Source organism: Coregonus clupeaformis, chromosome 33, assembly GCF_020615455.1.
Source record: "Coregonus clupeaformis isolate EN_2021a chromosome 33, ASM2061545v1, whole genome shotgun sequence".
NCBI lineage: Eukaryota > Metazoa > Chordata > Actinopteri > Salmoniformes > Salmonidae > Coregonus > Coregonus clupeaformis.
Window position 1 is genome coordinate 18,377,023 of NC_059224.1, and position 17,025 is coordinate 18,394,047.

Genomic DNA, 17,025 nt, shown 5'->3' on the forward strand with positions numbered 1-17,025 from the left:
TGTATATGTCTGTTTCTCTGCCTACTGCTTCCCCCTGGTGGTACTGTAATGACATACGTTATGTATTTATAAGGCAGACTGGATAAACCATTACCATAACAAATTCAGTCATAATAAGTTGAGTGATGAAACTATCCATTTTAAACATTTGAAGGTTTTAATAATATACAATCGTATAACACACAAACAGGATAAATCTCTTTGGGATGTGGTGGCAGCTGCCCTATCATACTTCAGTGCTCTGATTAAACTAGAACCAGATGGGCATAATACAAAGACAAATAAAGTCTAATATAATCTCCAAAGGCACTAAATGTAAACAATCTGTTTGAAAGGTGCTTCTTTCAAAAGTGTGTCAAATAATCCCCCAAATGAAAAAGGAACATTTGCCACCCAGTACTGCTTGTTCATAAAAAGCTGCCGAGGGGTTGAGTCTTTGCGTGTGTGCAGTTTTTAGATATGCATGCATAAAGCATTGACATCTCCTATGTGTTATGCTAGTCGGTAGTCCCATGCTCTGTGCTCTCTCCCACTATGCTGAAGTCTCTGTTTTGAGATTTATGCTGTGTTCAAGTCTCTGTGTTGGGGTAAGATTTGACTGGGCTGGAAGGAGATTTGTCGGGGCTGGAGTGGGATTTGACTGGGCTGGAGGGGAAGGAGTCTGGGCTGCCAGGGGTTCTGATGGGAGATTTCCTCTTTCCGTTCCTCACCGTCAACTCCTCTTTGGGTTTAAAAATCAGGGGCACAAAGCCCTCTGCATCCGCTACCAGGACTATCCACAACGGACCTGGAACACACAGGAGACAGGAGTTTCAACTTTAAGAGACAGCTTATAAGACTTTAACTTACAGTATATAAAACCAGGAGAGTCATTGATTACATCCATTTATCCCTTCAAATAGATAGTACTAAGGTTTTCATCCAGCAAGTGTCTGCTAATCATTTCTACAGCTGTTTTTGAAGTACAGTAAACACAACATACGGCTCTCTCAGATTGCTGCAAAAACCCAAACAGTGAAACTCCTGAATGAAGTGGTGTCATAAATACTCTATAAATACTCTTGGAGTTGGAGGAGGCGTGCTGAGTGTGTATATTAGCAGAACTAACACAGGGAGGGCGTGGTGGGGCTGTAAGCTGCTTCTGTTTTAAACCTTTTAATCCACAGTAACCCTATAATCACTCTCATATTCAGCCTCTCCACCCATTAATTGAAGCACTCCGTTTACCACCAAATACTGTTGTTTAAAATGCATGTCCTTTTATGTGGAATGAAACAGAGACGTAATTATTTTGATATACAACATCTTGTCTGGTTAGTTGTAATAGCTGAGAAAAGCTCAGTAGTTCCTCAGTCTAGACTATGGGCTGAGGATATGGCGGTTATAGGCCTATTCTTATATGACTAGATTCCTGGAAACCTGAGGGAGAACGTTTTTTCTATCCCCGTCCACTCACACACAAACACTTCTGAGAAGACTACCCAATTTCATCGAGGCATGCCTAGATTGGGATGAGCCAATAATGGCAGTCTGCAGATTTGAATTGCGTTGATTCCTGTAATCAGGAAATCCGCCCGCTGTGTATGACGTCATATCGCTGAATCTACCTTTAATCTCAAATAACTGGTAGAATTAAGCCTGGGGTATACATAGTGAAAACAAAGACTCTCAAGCCTTAAGACTACAACCATGTGTTATTATTTGTATGGGGGAAGCCCATCGGCCAGATACGTACCATACACCATCTCTACTACAGTGAGGTTGAAGAGCTCCTGAAGAACCTTCAGACACAGCTTCCCCTCACACAGCAACACTGGCCTTCTCTCATCTATAAACACATTCTCAGACAGCTGCTTCTGCATGGAGGAGAGGGATGAGATCGAGAGAGAGAGAGAGAGAGGGCTAGTTAGTACAATTCTGACCTTCTCAAGAACACAGACAGTTATTGATGGATGCAACAGCAAGGCATCATTTCACAAATTGTGCTTTTATTCACTCTTTTAGGAAAACCATAATAGCACACACTGTGCTGTCAGCCTGCTGTCTATTATTAGCCAATGGTGGATTGCACACTGGAGTACATTAAAGTACGTCTCTACTGTATCTTCACCTTCGGACAAGGCCCACCAAGTTCAACATTAGCCATTTAATCTGACATCTGCTGAATGCTGAATCTGGGTGATTTATATACATAGAGTACGTTCCTTCGTGTGTCTAATAGTGACGGGGGAAAAATTATATATAGTTACATATCGCAATATTATTTCTGGACTCCAAGTATTGATTTGTAATTTTTTTTTGCTACTTTAGGTAGAGTTAGCTAGCGCTGGTCGGATGTACCTGAGCCAAAACTCCGGTATTTTTCATCCTATAGCTTGTTCTCCATCTTATTTTTAAATAGGGAGCCAAAACTGATCAAAACTATGTTTGGAACATAAAATCTCAACAACAAAAAAATCACAGTATTGAATCGCAATACATATATATTCGTAATGCATATCGTATCAGTACCTAGGTATCGTGATAATATTGTATTGTGAGGTCCCTGCCAATTCCCAGACCTAGTGTCTAACGTAACTTTATTATACAAAGGTGGGGCCTATAATTTCAATAAGTAAGGTCTTTCAATAAACATGCTTTTTTTTTTATGTGGCTCTGAAAATCTCCAGCTTTTGCAGACATAGAAATGAAATAGCCCAAATTAAGTCATATCTTGTAAGATGTCACCCCTACCTGACATGTAATGTTAATGTATGGAGGTTCACAGGCGTTGGGGTAACTAGTCCCCAGACCCTTTTTGCCGTTCCGGGTGAAATCCCTGATCTCTGTCAGACACTGTTGCACCTCAGAAAAACGAGAGAAAATCCTCTCCATGTTCTGAGACAGCTGCTCCAGGTTCCTCTCCTTCTCCCTGGGGGCCAAGGGGGTGGTTTTGGGCAGGGTGGGGAACTCTGTGTGGGGCTTATCCCTAGGGTTGTAGTATGGGGAGCAGGTTCGACTTGACTCCCTGCTAGCCTGTCCTGCCATGGAGAGCATCGTCATCCGGTTGACGGGTTCCATGTCGAAGTTTTCGACCGTAATGGAGGAAGCGTTAGAGTGAGGTTGGTCAGAGGGGCGACAGAGGTCAGAGTAGGGGAAGTCGACTGAGCTGGGCTCCGGGCTCCTCACCTCCTCCACCAGCCTCCTGTTGCTACTCCCTGGAGAATGGGACTGGATTACACCTCCTCCCGGCAGCACCAGCTCCTTAATCTCCACAATCTCCTGCTGCTCGTCCTTAGACAAGACATGCTTCGAGTGGCGTCTAATGGGGGATTCCCGGTTCGGGGAGGGAGACGCCGGGGTTCCTCCGTTGTAGACAATCTCCTTGGAGGCAAGGCGCAGGATGTATTTGTCCGTATTGGAGGAGGGGAGGAAGGCAGGGTCGTTGGACTTATGTATGCCAATCATGAGAAGCAACATCTTGTCACTAAGAAAGCAGATGCCTTTGGGCCTCTCGTTTTTCTGTAAGGAGATCTGCTGGACATTGGGCATGACGGACGGCGTGATGCAGTAGACCAGCACCATGCTACACGTGTTGGAGGCCACCGCCACCGTGGAACCTCTGGAGTCAAAGGCCATGATGTCCGGCACCAGGATCCCAGGGATGCTGATCTTACTGGTGCTGGTGACTTTCCGTTCGTAGGTGACCAGGATAAGGTGGGATGAATCTTGTCCGGAGCCAGTCAGGTGGTCCCTGCGGCGCAGGTGTATGAGTGGACTAGGGTCTGAGCGCCGGTGCTTGGCCAGGAGGTGGGTGAGGTCCATAGGGCCGCCGGAGGCTGAGCAGGAGAGGTAGGACCTCTCAGAGTCAAAGGACCTCCTGCGGGGGTCTATACAACCGTCCTCGTCCAACATCACCATAGGAGAAGAATGTCCAGGTAGGGAGGACTCTGAATCTGAGGACACGTCGAATGCTATGCCAGCATTCAGCCCGCAGATCCTATCCAGAGGCAGCTCTGTAGCTACTGCCACCTGGGCCTCGCCTGTCGACTCGATAGCACAGATGTACCCGCCCACGTCAAAGATGGGGCAGAAGGAGCAGGCTAAAAGACTCTTCTGAACATCATTATAGATGTAGGAGTGAAGGGCGCTTCCTATAGCCAAAACCAACCGGGTGCCATCTTTGGTCCAGCAGGCACAGTGGATGAGTCCACTGCCTTTAATATCAGCCTTGACTCTACGGTTGTCCATGCGGACGCAGAACAGCACAGAGGCGTCTTTCTTAGTGAGGACAGAAAGGATGTCCATCTTGGGATGCCAGACACATCCCTCAGACAGCAGGGGGAATGGTTCACTCATCTCACAGGTCTGAGTGCAGAGCAGCTTGTTCTGTTCCAGAGCGCTGAGCTGCAGCTGCCACACTGTGACATGTTTCTTGTGTTGGACGGCCAACAGGGCAGGAGCGCCGGAACAGCACAGAGGGCCCCAGGAGAGGCCGAAGACATGCTCAAATTGACCGATGACGTTGGTGTCGCCGAATTTGACTTCGCAGTTGGCGTAGTAGAGGGAGGTGAGGCAGACCTGCTTCCCGTCAGTCCAGGCTATTCCGTGGACGGGGTGGATGGCTTGGTGTAGCGTGTTCAGACCTGACCTCAGCAACTTGGCTTTGCCCAGTTCCATACTGACAGCCAAGCAAGTACAGACTAATCCAAACAGAGAGAGAAACAATGATCAGTGACATTGATTAAAGAAGAAACAATCACTAATTCAATAGCATTGATGAGAGCAGAGGATATCGGTCATGAGGATTTTGCTGTGCAGAAGACTAGTTCCAGCTACCTTGACTGCCATCCCACACTAAGAATAGGACAAGCCTATCTTGTCCTGTGCCTCTGGCGACGTGAATCCCTAATCCCCTCTGCCTGAGGGTTACACCCCATGGCCAGGCCAGAGCTGAGCTGATTAGTCCAAATGACCTTAGCAATGCAGATCTGGTAGGTTAAATTACACACCAGTTGTCAAGGCTTTACAGAGGAACTGATATCAGTGTTGTTGTTGTGATGTCAAACTGTATTATTAGCTGGCTAGCTAACTAAGCTAGAAGTAGAGCTAATCACTTTTGGCAGGCAAATTTGACCTTAGCCTGGATTTGGGTACGAGGCTATCTGTGTTAACATTAAATCTTCAGGTAGCCCATTATTGGACAAAATGAGCCTAATGTTACTCCTTAGTCCAAGGACCTTACAACTTCTGTTTAAAGGGTGAATTGACTCAAAGCCAAAACAGCCAAATACTCCATCTAAACGTGAAACGATTCTCAATTGCGGTACGGTTCTAGAAACATAAATCCCTCTACTTTCATATCATATGAAAATAATTTCACAAATGCAAAATACACACTTACTGTACACCACATGAGGCTGCTGAGGGGAGAACGGCTTATAATAATGGCCGGAAAGGAGCAAATGGAATGGCATCGAACATCTGGAAATTATGTGTTTGATGTATTAGTTACCATTCCACTAATTCCGCTGCAGTCATTACCACGAGCTCGTTCTCCCCAATTAAGGTGCCACCAACCTCCTGTGCTGTTCACTGTTTTAACCGGTTTTTAACACAGTTGCAGCCGACAGTATTTTTCAGTGACAACACATTTGTTGCGTCTGTCTTCTGTTTACACACAAGTGTTCGGAGACGCAGAATAAAGCTAATTGGCCATGTGGGAACCCTAACCCTATAATGCTGCATAACAATTTTACCTTCTTTTTTTTTTAAATTACTTCTACCGATATGAAAGATAAGGTCCTTATGCACCCACGCGATGCGTGTTAATGCTCAGACCGAGCATCGCGACTCTTAACAAAACTCCCTCCTACAGAAGACGCCTTTCGTCCAATGATTTATGTGTAATGGAACGGAGTCATGATCAAGGGCTAGGTCTTCAGGTAGGTTAATACTTTGTGCTAGCTACAATTACAGTGTCATATTACAGCAAAGATCTGCTGTTGTCAACTGCAATATAGGCCACAAAGCTAGCTACTCAACAATATTAGAAAATAATTTACCTGACTTAGTAACTGGATAGCTACAGTAGCTGTAATGTTTTGGGGCTGGCCAGCTAATAACGTACACGGGTAGCTAACATTAGCTAGCTAAATACATTAGGTACAAGCTAACTAGTGAAGTAGCTTTATAGCGAATACGTTCTTTAGTCACGAAATTCTATGCACAGACGTGTCATTACATGCCTCGATTGTCTTGTCAAACCATGAACCTTGATCACATTTAATCCCAAGTTTATTTCACTTTTCCCGGGGTGAAAGTTTCTTTCGTGAACTGGAATTGAATGACGAGGCAATACAAAAGCATTATGGGACTTGAAGTTTATGGGAAGTCTGGTTTATTTCATGTGTTGACCACTTGGGGCCGTCTTGTCCACAGTCAGTGCCAGGTCAGAGCTCAGTCACAGCTCTGTCCACTGCACTGCTTAGTCGCTGTACATTTTGTGTCCCCCAAAACTGACACAGAGGACGAGATTTGAGTCGAGGTTGCGTATCTCATGCTAAGTTTTTTTCACATTCTTGTAATACATGGCTTGTTCGACATTGCAGCCGACAGTGCAGGCGACTGCCGACTTACTGATCTACAAATCACCTCGCGTCATAAATAAGTACTCATTATTATTTGTAGATCAGTCAGTCAGTGACAATTTACCCATGATACATAACGGTTTTGATCCTCTTGAACACGGCCACATTCTTGCATTTCTCAGACTTGAGAGAGTAGTCGATCAGTGGTCGGCATTGCTGGAGTTTGCATGCACCTTTTAGCCACCGAATTAGACTAGACACCAAACCTGCTTTATTTTATGCTTTAGCAACCACCGTCGCTTTTTATTATAATGGGTGTGGAAATCGAAACAATATCCCCAGGAGATGGTAAGTTTTTTTTGCTACATTTGATTTTGGATCGTTATCTGCTGCGTTTGTTTATTTATTTAGCTAGCTAGCCATTATGAAATTGTGGGAGATTATGTATTATTATTATCATGATGCTGTGGGAACGTTTAATGGATTTACAGCCAGTGCAAAGTATTTAGTTGCATGTTTATTACATACTCCACAACGTGGGCTACATTTATTTCTCAAGCCCCATACATGTTCCTCGGTCTCACACGGTCACGGCATTGAGTGATCCAGCTTTTGTCAAATTAACGTCAGATTTGACTTTTCGTAGCAGGTTAGGATAATTCACGTAGCTGGTTAGGAGAAGTAAGTTAAGGTAAGAAAAATGGTTAGGGTTAATTTGACAAAAGCTGGACCCCTTTTAGCCATGACCCTCTCACACTCACACAAATATCGTTCTAGAACTCTCGGCATTATCACCAGCCTTCTTCTCAGTCCAGCCCCTTCTAGTGGGATTGCTGCTGTTATCTGTATTATCACTGACTTGAAATATTATTCTGATATTATGCAGTGTGTATGTTGTTAGCAAAAGGAATAAGATATTGTAACTTCCAATGATTTGTTTTGATGTAACAACATTTCATAAAGAGTGCATGCCATGATTAGGACACATCCTATTATTACAATGTCTGCCACACACACACACACACACACACACACACACACACTACATTCTACTAAATATTGTTTGTTTTCTTTTCAACAGCAAGGACTTTCCCAAAGAAGGGCCAGACGTGTGTTGTTCATTATACAGGTAAAGAGTGTGTGACAAAAGAGCATCTGGTTGGGAAATGAATGTTTTGTTTTTCACTAGGTGGGTCATTCTCTGCCTGGGGGTTGTCTCCCAGACAACCAGGTCAGACAGACAGGAAAGAGGAAGTAAATGTCAACATTCCGTTTTGGTGATTACACATTTATTACATGTTTATAATGTGTATATGGCATGTAGGGCTAACCCCATTTAGTCGACTGGTCGATTGTTTGGTCGATAGGCTGTTGGCAGACCGATATTTCTTTACTCGAGCAGTAGCAAAAAAATAAAAATAATCATGGCGTACAAGACACCTGTCCTATTTGCGCCTGTCTGAGTGGACTAATCCATTGTGGAGGCCGTGGGGATGGCACAGTCCAGCACTCTAAGGCATGTGCTACTGAAGTTGTATATGGTTAAGGACAATGGTGCAACACTAATAAAAATAATATAATTTTATAACAAATGCACTTTCTCCCGCGTTTGATAGCGGTTGCTGTCCCCGGTTCTGAAACATCAGTTGTTGGCGCCTTTTTTTTAGACCATGTTGCTATGTGCATAATAGTAAAGTTAACCAGCATATTGGTGTTGAGAACAATGCGGCGGAGGCAGCAGCAGAGTTAGGAGACAAGAAAACAGCCCTTGCCTTAATTCTGTAAGAAAAGTGAGGAGAGAGGAAACCCCAACTTAATTAGGTCTATAATCATTAGCCTAACTGTTAAATGTGCCTGGCTTTATAAATCATCCATATATATCTACAGAAATAAGACAGATCCTGCTTCTGTTGCCTGTTTGAGTGTTTGTTTAATAGCCTACTGATTCCGTGAGCACCAAGCCTCACGCAACACAACATTTCGGATGAACAGTTTCACAAATTCTGCTGTTTTTAATATTTGCAATGCTCTAATAAAAGCTTTACACTTTTTTCCCCTTAAGAACAGCCTCTCTGGTATTACTTATAATTTATTTAAGGTTGTTTACACTGTTCCAAATTGTCAGCAAAATAATTTTGATAATAATAATAACCCTCCCTTTTCTTGATCACTTCCTTATTGTTATTATTACTATTATTATTATTATGATCATCATTTTAATAATAAGTAATGTAATTATCATTAGTAGGCTTAGTAGTTTATAGCAGCCTTGTATAACTACCATCGAGCTGTAGGCCTAAAAGCGCATCCTCTTTAGTCTTAATACCGTAACTTACTTAGGCCTATATTTCACTACTTATATAGGCTACTGTGTCAATCAATCATTCATTTGTTCATGTGATCACACAGCATATGAGTCATTCATGATTTGAAATGCAATCAAGCATTTTAGTTTTAAAATAAAATAACAAAGCTACCCTTGAAAAATTAGCATAAACAATAAATAAACCGTTCCATTTCGGCAATTGCATTCACAAATGTATGTGACTGTTTTTAGTCTTTGCTGTAATAAAGGCTTTACAAAAACAAAAAAAAACGTTAGAGACTCTCTGGTATGCTTTTAATTTATTAAGTGTTGTTTACATTGTTCCAAATGGTCAGAAAAATTATATTGTACTCTAACAGCACCTGTTTGGCACACATAATATGCCCGCAGCGCATGCTCCTTACCTTTTTTCCCCTTGATCTCCAGTAGGCTATTTTCCACAACTAGTCAAATGTATTCCACACATCTGACTTCCCCTTTACCTCCTGAGCAACCAGTGAACATTCCTCCGTTTCAAATGTATTTGTCACGTCCTCTGCATCCATTTTGCTGTCACGTGTGTTACGTTGTTCGGAGTTTGTTATAACCAATTTATGGTTATGATATGCTATAGGTCCTATTGGTCACGTGCATGCGAGCATGCATGTGTCACGTAAAGAGAGCAAGGGTTGAGGGAATAGGGAATGTTTTTCCTAAACAAATGAGGGATTTCGGTAACAAAACTTGTATCAGAAATGGCTGTAATTATGTTGCAGCTTCAGCAACACGGACAGCGCAATAAACACTGTTGATGTTCTGTGGTGGTCGCTGCAGCAGGGAGGAGAGAGAGACAACGGGTGCTAGTCACAGTCACTCGCTGTCATTTTCTTTTTTACACAGCGCAGCAAGTCTGAGCCCTGCCCGGCACAATTGCAGTCGGACTCCCTCTAGTCATTTGTGTGTCTTAATTATTTCATCAAACAGAGCGCTTAAAGCATTACACAAGCTCAGTGCATATAGTTGATTTGATTAAAACACAGGATGTGTCTATAAGGATTTTTAAAAAAAAACATTTCAACCATTCGATTGCTCGAATGAACAGATGACTCTCGGTCGACCAAGATTTTTTAAAGTCGGGGACAGCCCTAATGGCGTGTGTGTTGAGGTAACCAGACGTCCCCGATTTCCGGGGACAGTCTCCGAATTGCTAGAGTTGTCCCCGGAAATGTCCCCAATTAACACGCAGAAAAAACAACAACTCTGAAGTTAAATTGAGGCTGATATTTCAATAATCATAACACTGTATCCAATCAGATTTGCATGTAAAAAGTGTCTATCCCTGTACCCAACTTGTTTAAAGCCGCAGATCTTTTATGAGAACGTATGAACAGTGATACATTGTAAACACCGCATGAACAACCATTCCGATGGCCAGAAAAGTCCATCTAACAGCACAGGCTACCAAACCTCGGTGATTAAAAAATTACTAGATAGGCTAAGATTAAGAAAACTGTGAAGTGGTAATCCATTTCTGGTCACCTTAGTGTGTGTGTGTGTGTGTGTGTGTGTGCCAGTTAATGTCTTCTTTGAAGACATGGCTGGAACTCTACTACAAGTGAAGTTTAATACACCTTTAATGTTTGGTGGTGATCAATGTTCCAGCCATGAGCGCAAACTTGAATGTTGTGAAAATTCTGTGCAACTTTGGCGTGCATTTACTGTGAACACTGAGGCTGTACCCACTTTAAGTTAGTTATAACAGTGGCAAGTAGGCTACTGTGGCTATTTGATCATAATGTAGGCTTATCAGAGTGGCCTACCATCAAAAACAATGGTGAAAATGGATCCCATAACATTTTTACATGGAAATAGCTGTTCTATCATTCAGCCTACAGTAGCAGCCAATGTGTGGTGTTCAATGTAGGCCTACATTCCGAGACTTTTGGAAAAAAAGATGCAGGGCTTGGCATTAACCCATTTATCCACTTGTCCTTCAGACAAGGAGGTGACTGAAAATGTGTTGTTTGATGCAAGAAACCACTTTACAAAATAAAGTTCATTTTTATTCCCATACCATTATTACAGAGAATCAGACAAATTATGCTACCCTCTGCCTATTGGCTACTTAGCTTATTCAAGCCTGTCTCAAAATACAACACTGCCCCTTTAAGACTGACAAAATGCTCTTTACCTGACTTTCTTTTCAAAGATGGCTAGAAATGCACACGTTTTATGCTCATGTAGGAAGCAACCACTCACACAATGCTGACTAGAAATTAGGTATAACTGGGCTAATAACTCACTAACTAGCAAAGAATATGAACAAATGTGCACATGAGGCTACATGCAGCTCTCACTTTGATCTCAAAACAAGCGCATCTACTCACGACCACTCATGCTGTAAACTGTCCAGTTCAAAGTAAATGGCATAGATCCATATATGGTGTCCCCTGTAGCTCAGTTGGTAGAGCATGGCGCTTGCAACGCCAGGGTTGTGGATTCGTTTCCCACGGGGGGCCAGTATGAAAATGTATGCATTCACTAACTGTAAGTCACTCTGGGTAAGAGCATCTGCTAAATGACTAAAATGTAGAAATGTAAATATGGCAATGGTCTATTTGCATATAGGGATACTGCAGCTCTGATTGGTTATGCCGCTCCGGTCTGTAGAGTACAGGCTGAGTCAGTGCCTGTCAATGCAATAGAATCCTACTCCGGTGCGTTCTGCCTACAAGAAAATCTCTTGCATAGTTAGTTTTGCGCACTAATAAGTCTTGCATAGTTCGTTTTGTTTCGGTATGTTGCATTGAAAGTGGCTAATATTGGCAATTCCCACAGTAGAGGGAAACGTTGATAGTGTTAACTAAAGGGGAAAACTAGAAAGTTGAGAAGTTCAATCTCGTGCTTCTCTGCGCAGCAGTCCCGGGAACATTGGTGGGGATACATTTAAAGCTCAACACTTTGTCATTATGTCGAGTGATTGATTGCCATTTGGTATATTGTAGCCCAGAAGGCGAGAGTGGTAGGCTACTGGTATTAATGAAGACATAGGTTACTGGCCCTGTTCCTTCTCTGAGTTGAGTTTTTTGCAGATCAGTGAGAGAGAGAGAGGGAGGGGAGAGACAGACAGACCAAGATAGATAGTGAGAGGGAGAAAGAGATATAAATATGACTGTGCTCAGGCCTAGTCTCCTTCAGTACTCTATATTAAGGCCTGTGGTGCTGCTGTCTGCAGGGAAGTTGACCCTATTACTGGTGCACGAATGCTAAATCTGCATCTCTCCATAATGCCAACCATGTTGAAGAATGAGTCTTTTGTGTCAAACCCACTCTGGAAGGAGATTAGTTAACATGTGCTTCGTTAGACCAAAGAGATAAAAACCTTTGAGCTGAGTATACTAAAATCCATCACGTGCCACACTGCAAAGTGAAGTTTCAACTCACAGAAGTTGATGTCTGGCCCAAAGATGATCACGTCACGTCACATGTAAATGGTTTTGGTAATTGAAATCGTGATGCTATTCATGCTGTGTCTGTTAACTGTCGTTGTTGTGTCTTGTCAACCATAACAACAGCCATAAAGTAATAGAACACAACACAAACAATAACAACAAATGGACTCTCATTCCTAATAACTTCGGACAACAGATACAAAGAAACAGAACACAAACAAAGACAAAGAAACACAAACAGATGGATTCTCATTATCAATATCTTCACATCTACTGGGATAGTAACACAGCCTTAAAACCTCCATGCACACTGTACCTTGTCTCCCAGTCCCAGAAGTATCTCTGGTCTTATTTTTAACTTCACTTTCACCACTGCAGTCCTTATGCTACACACACAGGCACGTGGTGACTAGATTAGCCTAGATGTCAGTATGGGGCAGTGTCAGACCTCTCCCTGAGGCCCATCTCTGACTCACTCATTCCTCTCTTACATGCACTGTCTTGCCTATGGGTCCTCTCCACTCTCCTCTGATGGCATTTGACCCTATAGGTTCTGAGAATGACCACAGAGAGCATTGTGGGTGTCACTGTCTTTCTCCGGTGACAGAGTTAGGAGCATCGTAAGCACCAGGGTTCCATGGGTTCCACAGCTGTGATGTCACCTCTATATGGGGCTGTTCCGGTTGTCTTGGACCTCCTCTCCAGTGAAACGTGATGATGTAGGCACTTGGATGGTCAATCCCCAAACAGCAGTTATTTGAAAGATTTGAAACTCTCAGCTTACAGTTTTTCCCAGCCATGCTGTTGGCCAACACTTAGGGAAAAAAAGGTGCTATCTAGAACCTAGAAGGGTTCTTCGGCTGTCCCCATAGGAAAACCTTTTGAAGAACCGTTTTAGGTTCCAGGTAGAACTCTTTTGGGTTCTATGTAGAACAATGTCCACAGAGGGTTCTACATGTAACCAAAAAGGGTTCTCCTATGGGGACACCCGAAGAACCTTACTGCAGTGGACGTGTGTGGTAGTAGGACAGGGCTGGCAGGCAGGCAGTATTGGAGTAGTGGGCAGCAGGCTATGTCATATCCATCAGGAGCCACATGGATTTTTTATTTTCGATTTGAAGCAACACACACACACACACACACACACACACACACACACACACACACACACACACACACACACACACACACACACACACACACACAGAGGCCTCTGGCCTTAATGAGAGATGAAGGGGAGTAGTCTCTAGTCTGGTCCCATTCTATCAGATAGCCCAGCAGGAGTTGGGAGTGTGTTCCAGACGGGGAGATGGAACAGCATACTGATTAGTGTGGGAACCATAGTGCAGTATGGTTAAATGTAGCTCACAGATAGCAGCCTTCCTCTCCACACCTTCTCTTATTCCTCACACTTTTTTTTAAAGCGTTGTGTACAATTATTATCATTATATTTTCATTACTATACGGATCTCTTATGGACAGACTACGTAAACAAGCATCTGACCAAATTACGTTCTGCTTAGGTTCTACTAAACCCCCCTACAGTACTGTAGTTTAGCTAACTCAAAGTAGCGAAAACCACTTACTAAGAGCAACTGCAGAGATTAAACCTATTGAGACAGAGGTGCTATGGAGTAGGATAAGAGCAGCAGAGACTGCGCTAATTACAGATGTAGGTTCTTAAATTTGAGCCAGTTTGCTACAGCAGGAAAATTATCCTGCAGCAACAGGAAATTTGAATTATTATGTGGATTATAATTAATGGACATTTTTGTAGGCGTTGATACATTTTTCGTAAGGCAAAAGTAAGTCTGACATTTCTACGTGGAAATTACAAACTTCAGAAGCCTTTTTAAACCTCAAATACACTACATGTTTTACATTTCCTGCATTGGAGGAAAGTTGTACGGCAACAGGGTGATCAAATTAAGATCCTACATCTGTAGCACTACAGTATAGCAGCAGGACTGAAACATGTTGCTTACACCACAACGTTAAAGCCGCAGGGCTACATCTGAGCTGTCTCATTAGGTGAAACACCAATTACAGTGACAAAGATCCTACTGATATATGAGCGACGAAGCAAGAACAGATATTTTTCGTTGACACGTGTTCGCAGTCCCGTGATGTGTCAACATGTCTATAAGAGCGCGTTGCAGACAGATGGTGTATGTGTGATATCTCCTTACATCTCTGGGCCCTGGTGGACGAGGGGCCGGTGTATGTGTGATATCTCCTTACATCTCTGGGCCCTGGTGGACGAGGGGCCGGCGTATGTGTGATATCTCCTTACATCTCTGGGCCCTGGTGGACGAGGGGCCGGCGTATGTGTGATATCTCCTTACATCTCTGGGCCCTGGTGGACGAGGGGCCGGCGTATGTGTGATATCTCCTTACATCTCTGGGCCCTGGTGGACCAGGGGCCGGCGTATGTGTGATATCTCCTTACATCGCTGGGCCCTGGTGGACGAGGGGCCGGCGTATGTGTGATATCTCCCTTACATCTCTGGGCCCTGGTGGACGAGGGGCCGGCGTATGTGTGATATCTCCTTACATCTCTGGGCCCTGGTGGACGAGGGGCCGGCGTATGTGTGATATCTCCTTACATCTCTGGGCCCTGGTGGACGAGGGCCGGCGTATGTGTGATATCTCCTTACATCTCTGGGCCCTGGTGGACGAGGGGCCGGCGTATGTGTGATATCTCCTTACATCTCTGGGCCCTGGTGGACGAGGGGCCGGCGTATGTGTGATATCTCCTTACATCTCTGGGCCCTGGTGGACGAGGGGCCGGCGTATGTGTGATATCTCCTTACATCTCTGGGCCCTGGTGGACGAGGGGCCGGCGTATGTGTGATATCTCCTTACATCTCTGGGCCCTGGTGGACGAGGGGCCGGCGTATGTGTGATATCTCCTTACATCTCTGGGCCCTGGTGGACGAGGGCCGGCGTATGTGTGATATCTCCTTACATCTCTGGGCCCTGGTGGACGAGGGGCCGGCGTATGTGTGATATCTCCTTACATCTCTGGGCCCTAGTGGACGAGGGGCCGCGTATGTGTGATATCTCCTTACATCTCTGGGCCCTGGTGGACGAGGGGCCGGCGTATGTGTGATATCTCCTTACATCTCTGGGCCCTGGTGGACGAGGGGCCGGCGTATGTGTGATATCTCCTTACATCTCTGGGCCCTGGTGGACGAGGGGCCGGCGTATGTGTGATATCTCCCTTACATCTCTGGGCCCTGGTGGACGAGGGGCCGGCGTATGTGTGATATCTCCCTTACATCTCTGGGCCCTGGTGGACGAGGGGCCGGCGTATGTGTGATATCTCCTTACATCTCTGGGCCCTGGTGGACGAGGGGCCGGCGTATGTGTGATATCTCCTTACATCTCTGGGCCCCTGGTGGACGAGGGGCCGGCGTATGTGTGATATCTCCTTACATCTCTGGGCCCTGGTGGACGAGGGGCCGGCGTATGTGTGATATCTCCTTACATCTCTGGGCCCTGGTGGACGAGGGGCCCGGCGTATGTGTGATATCTCCTTACATCTCTGGGCCCTGGTGGACGAGGGGCCGCGTATGTGTGATATCTCCTTACATCTCTGGGCCCTGGTGGACGAGGGGCCGGCGTATGTGTGATATCTCCTTACATCTCTGGGCCCTGGTGGACGAGGGCCGGCGTATGTGTGATATCTCCTTACATCTCTGGGCCCTGGTGGACGAGGGGCCGGCGTATGTGTGATATCTCCTTACATCTCTGGGCCCTGGTGGACGAGGGGCCGGCGTATGTGTGATATCTCCTTACATCTCTGGGCCCTGGTGGACGAGGGCCGGCGTAGTGTGATATCTCCTTACATCTCTGGGCCCTGGTGGACGAGGGGCCGGCGTATGTGTGATATCTCCTTACATCTCTGGGCCCTGGTGGACGAGGGGGCCCGGCGTATGTGTGATATCTCCTTACATCTCTGGGCCCTGGTGGACGAGGGGCCGCGTATGTGTGATATCTCCTTACATCTCTGGGCCCTGGTGGACGAGGGGCCGGCGTATGTGTGATATCTCCTTACATCTCTGGGCCCTGGTGGACGAGGGGCCGGCGTATGTGTGATATCTCCTTACATCTCTGGGCCCTGGTGGACGAGGGGCCGGCGTATGTGTGATATCTCCTTACATCTCTGGGCCCTGGTGGACGAGGGGCCGGCGTATGTGTGATATCTCCTTACATCTCTGGGCCCTGGTGGACGAGGGGCCGGCGTATGTGTGATATCTCCTTACATCTCTGGGCCCTGGTGGACGAGGGGCCGGTGTATGTGTGTGCTAGCGTATGTGTCTGTCACGTGTGGACACAGATACAGTAAACAGAGTATAAATAGCCTAGCTGGCCTGGACGGCCTGTCCAGAAAGAGATCTCATACTACTCAGGAGGGTCTGGGGGCCAAATCTGAAATGGCACCCTATACAGTGCACTACATTTAGCCAGAGGCCTAAAGTATAGGGCACTATATGGGCATGTAGGGTGCCATTTTGGACACATGGGTCTTCCCTTGGTATTTTCACACCTAAACAAAGCAGAGAACCTGGGATTAAGGCCCTGTTTGTCATGCTTTCTACACTGTCTAGTTACTCATCGCCTGCCTGATAACTAAGAGGGTCTGGGACTGTGCTGCAGGAACAGGGAAGGAAGGAGCTTGTTTTATTTTCATTCG

The 17,025-nt window shown here is 45.1% G+C and overlaps 2 protein-coding genes across 5 annotated transcripts in view; one reads left to right on the forward strand and one right to left on the reverse strand.

Moving 5' to 3' along the window:
• Positions 1–136: 136 nt before the first annotated feature.
• On the reverse strand, positions 137–6,328 carry LOC121548731 (WD repeat and coiled-coil-containing protein). Of its 3 annotated transcripts, none has more exons than XM_041860275.1 (4): positions 6,228–6,328; positions 2,734–4,682; positions 1,736–1,856; positions 137–787 (listed from the first exon to the last, which is right to left on the reverse strand). In XM_041860275.1, the coding sequence occupies exons 2-4, from the start codon at positions 4,657–4,659 to the stop codon at positions 570–572; spliced, it is 2,265 nt and encodes a 754-aa protein (XP_041716209.1). In that variant the 5' UTR covers positions 4,660–4,682; positions 6,228–6,328; the 3' UTR covers positions 137–569. The 3 variants fall into 3 exon arrangements, with proteins under 3 accessions (XP_041716209.1, XP_041716210.1, XP_041716211.1); XM_041860276.1 differs by lacking the exon at positions 6,228–6,328 and adding an exon at positions 6,045–6,220; XM_041860277.1 differs by lacking the exon at positions 6,228–6,328 and adding an exon at positions 4,819–5,087.
• Positions 5,890–17,025, forward strand: part of LOC121548733 (peptidyl-prolyl cis-trans isomerase FKBP1B) — a 26,506-nt gene continuing 15,370 nt past the window's right edge. The window contains exons 1-2 of one of the 2 annotated variants that reach the window (XM_041860279.1): positions 5,890–5,924; positions 7,651–7,698. Coding sequence is in view for 1 of the 2 variants with exons in the window: in XM_041860278.2 (XP_041716212.1) it covers positions 6,881–6,917; positions 7,651–7,698 (85 nt within the window). In the remaining variant the exon portion in view is untranslated. Of the gene's footprint in view, positions 5,925–6,481; positions 6,918–7,650; positions 7,699–17,025 lie in introns of those variants that run through there. The other variant, XM_041860278.2, reaches the window with a different exon arrangement.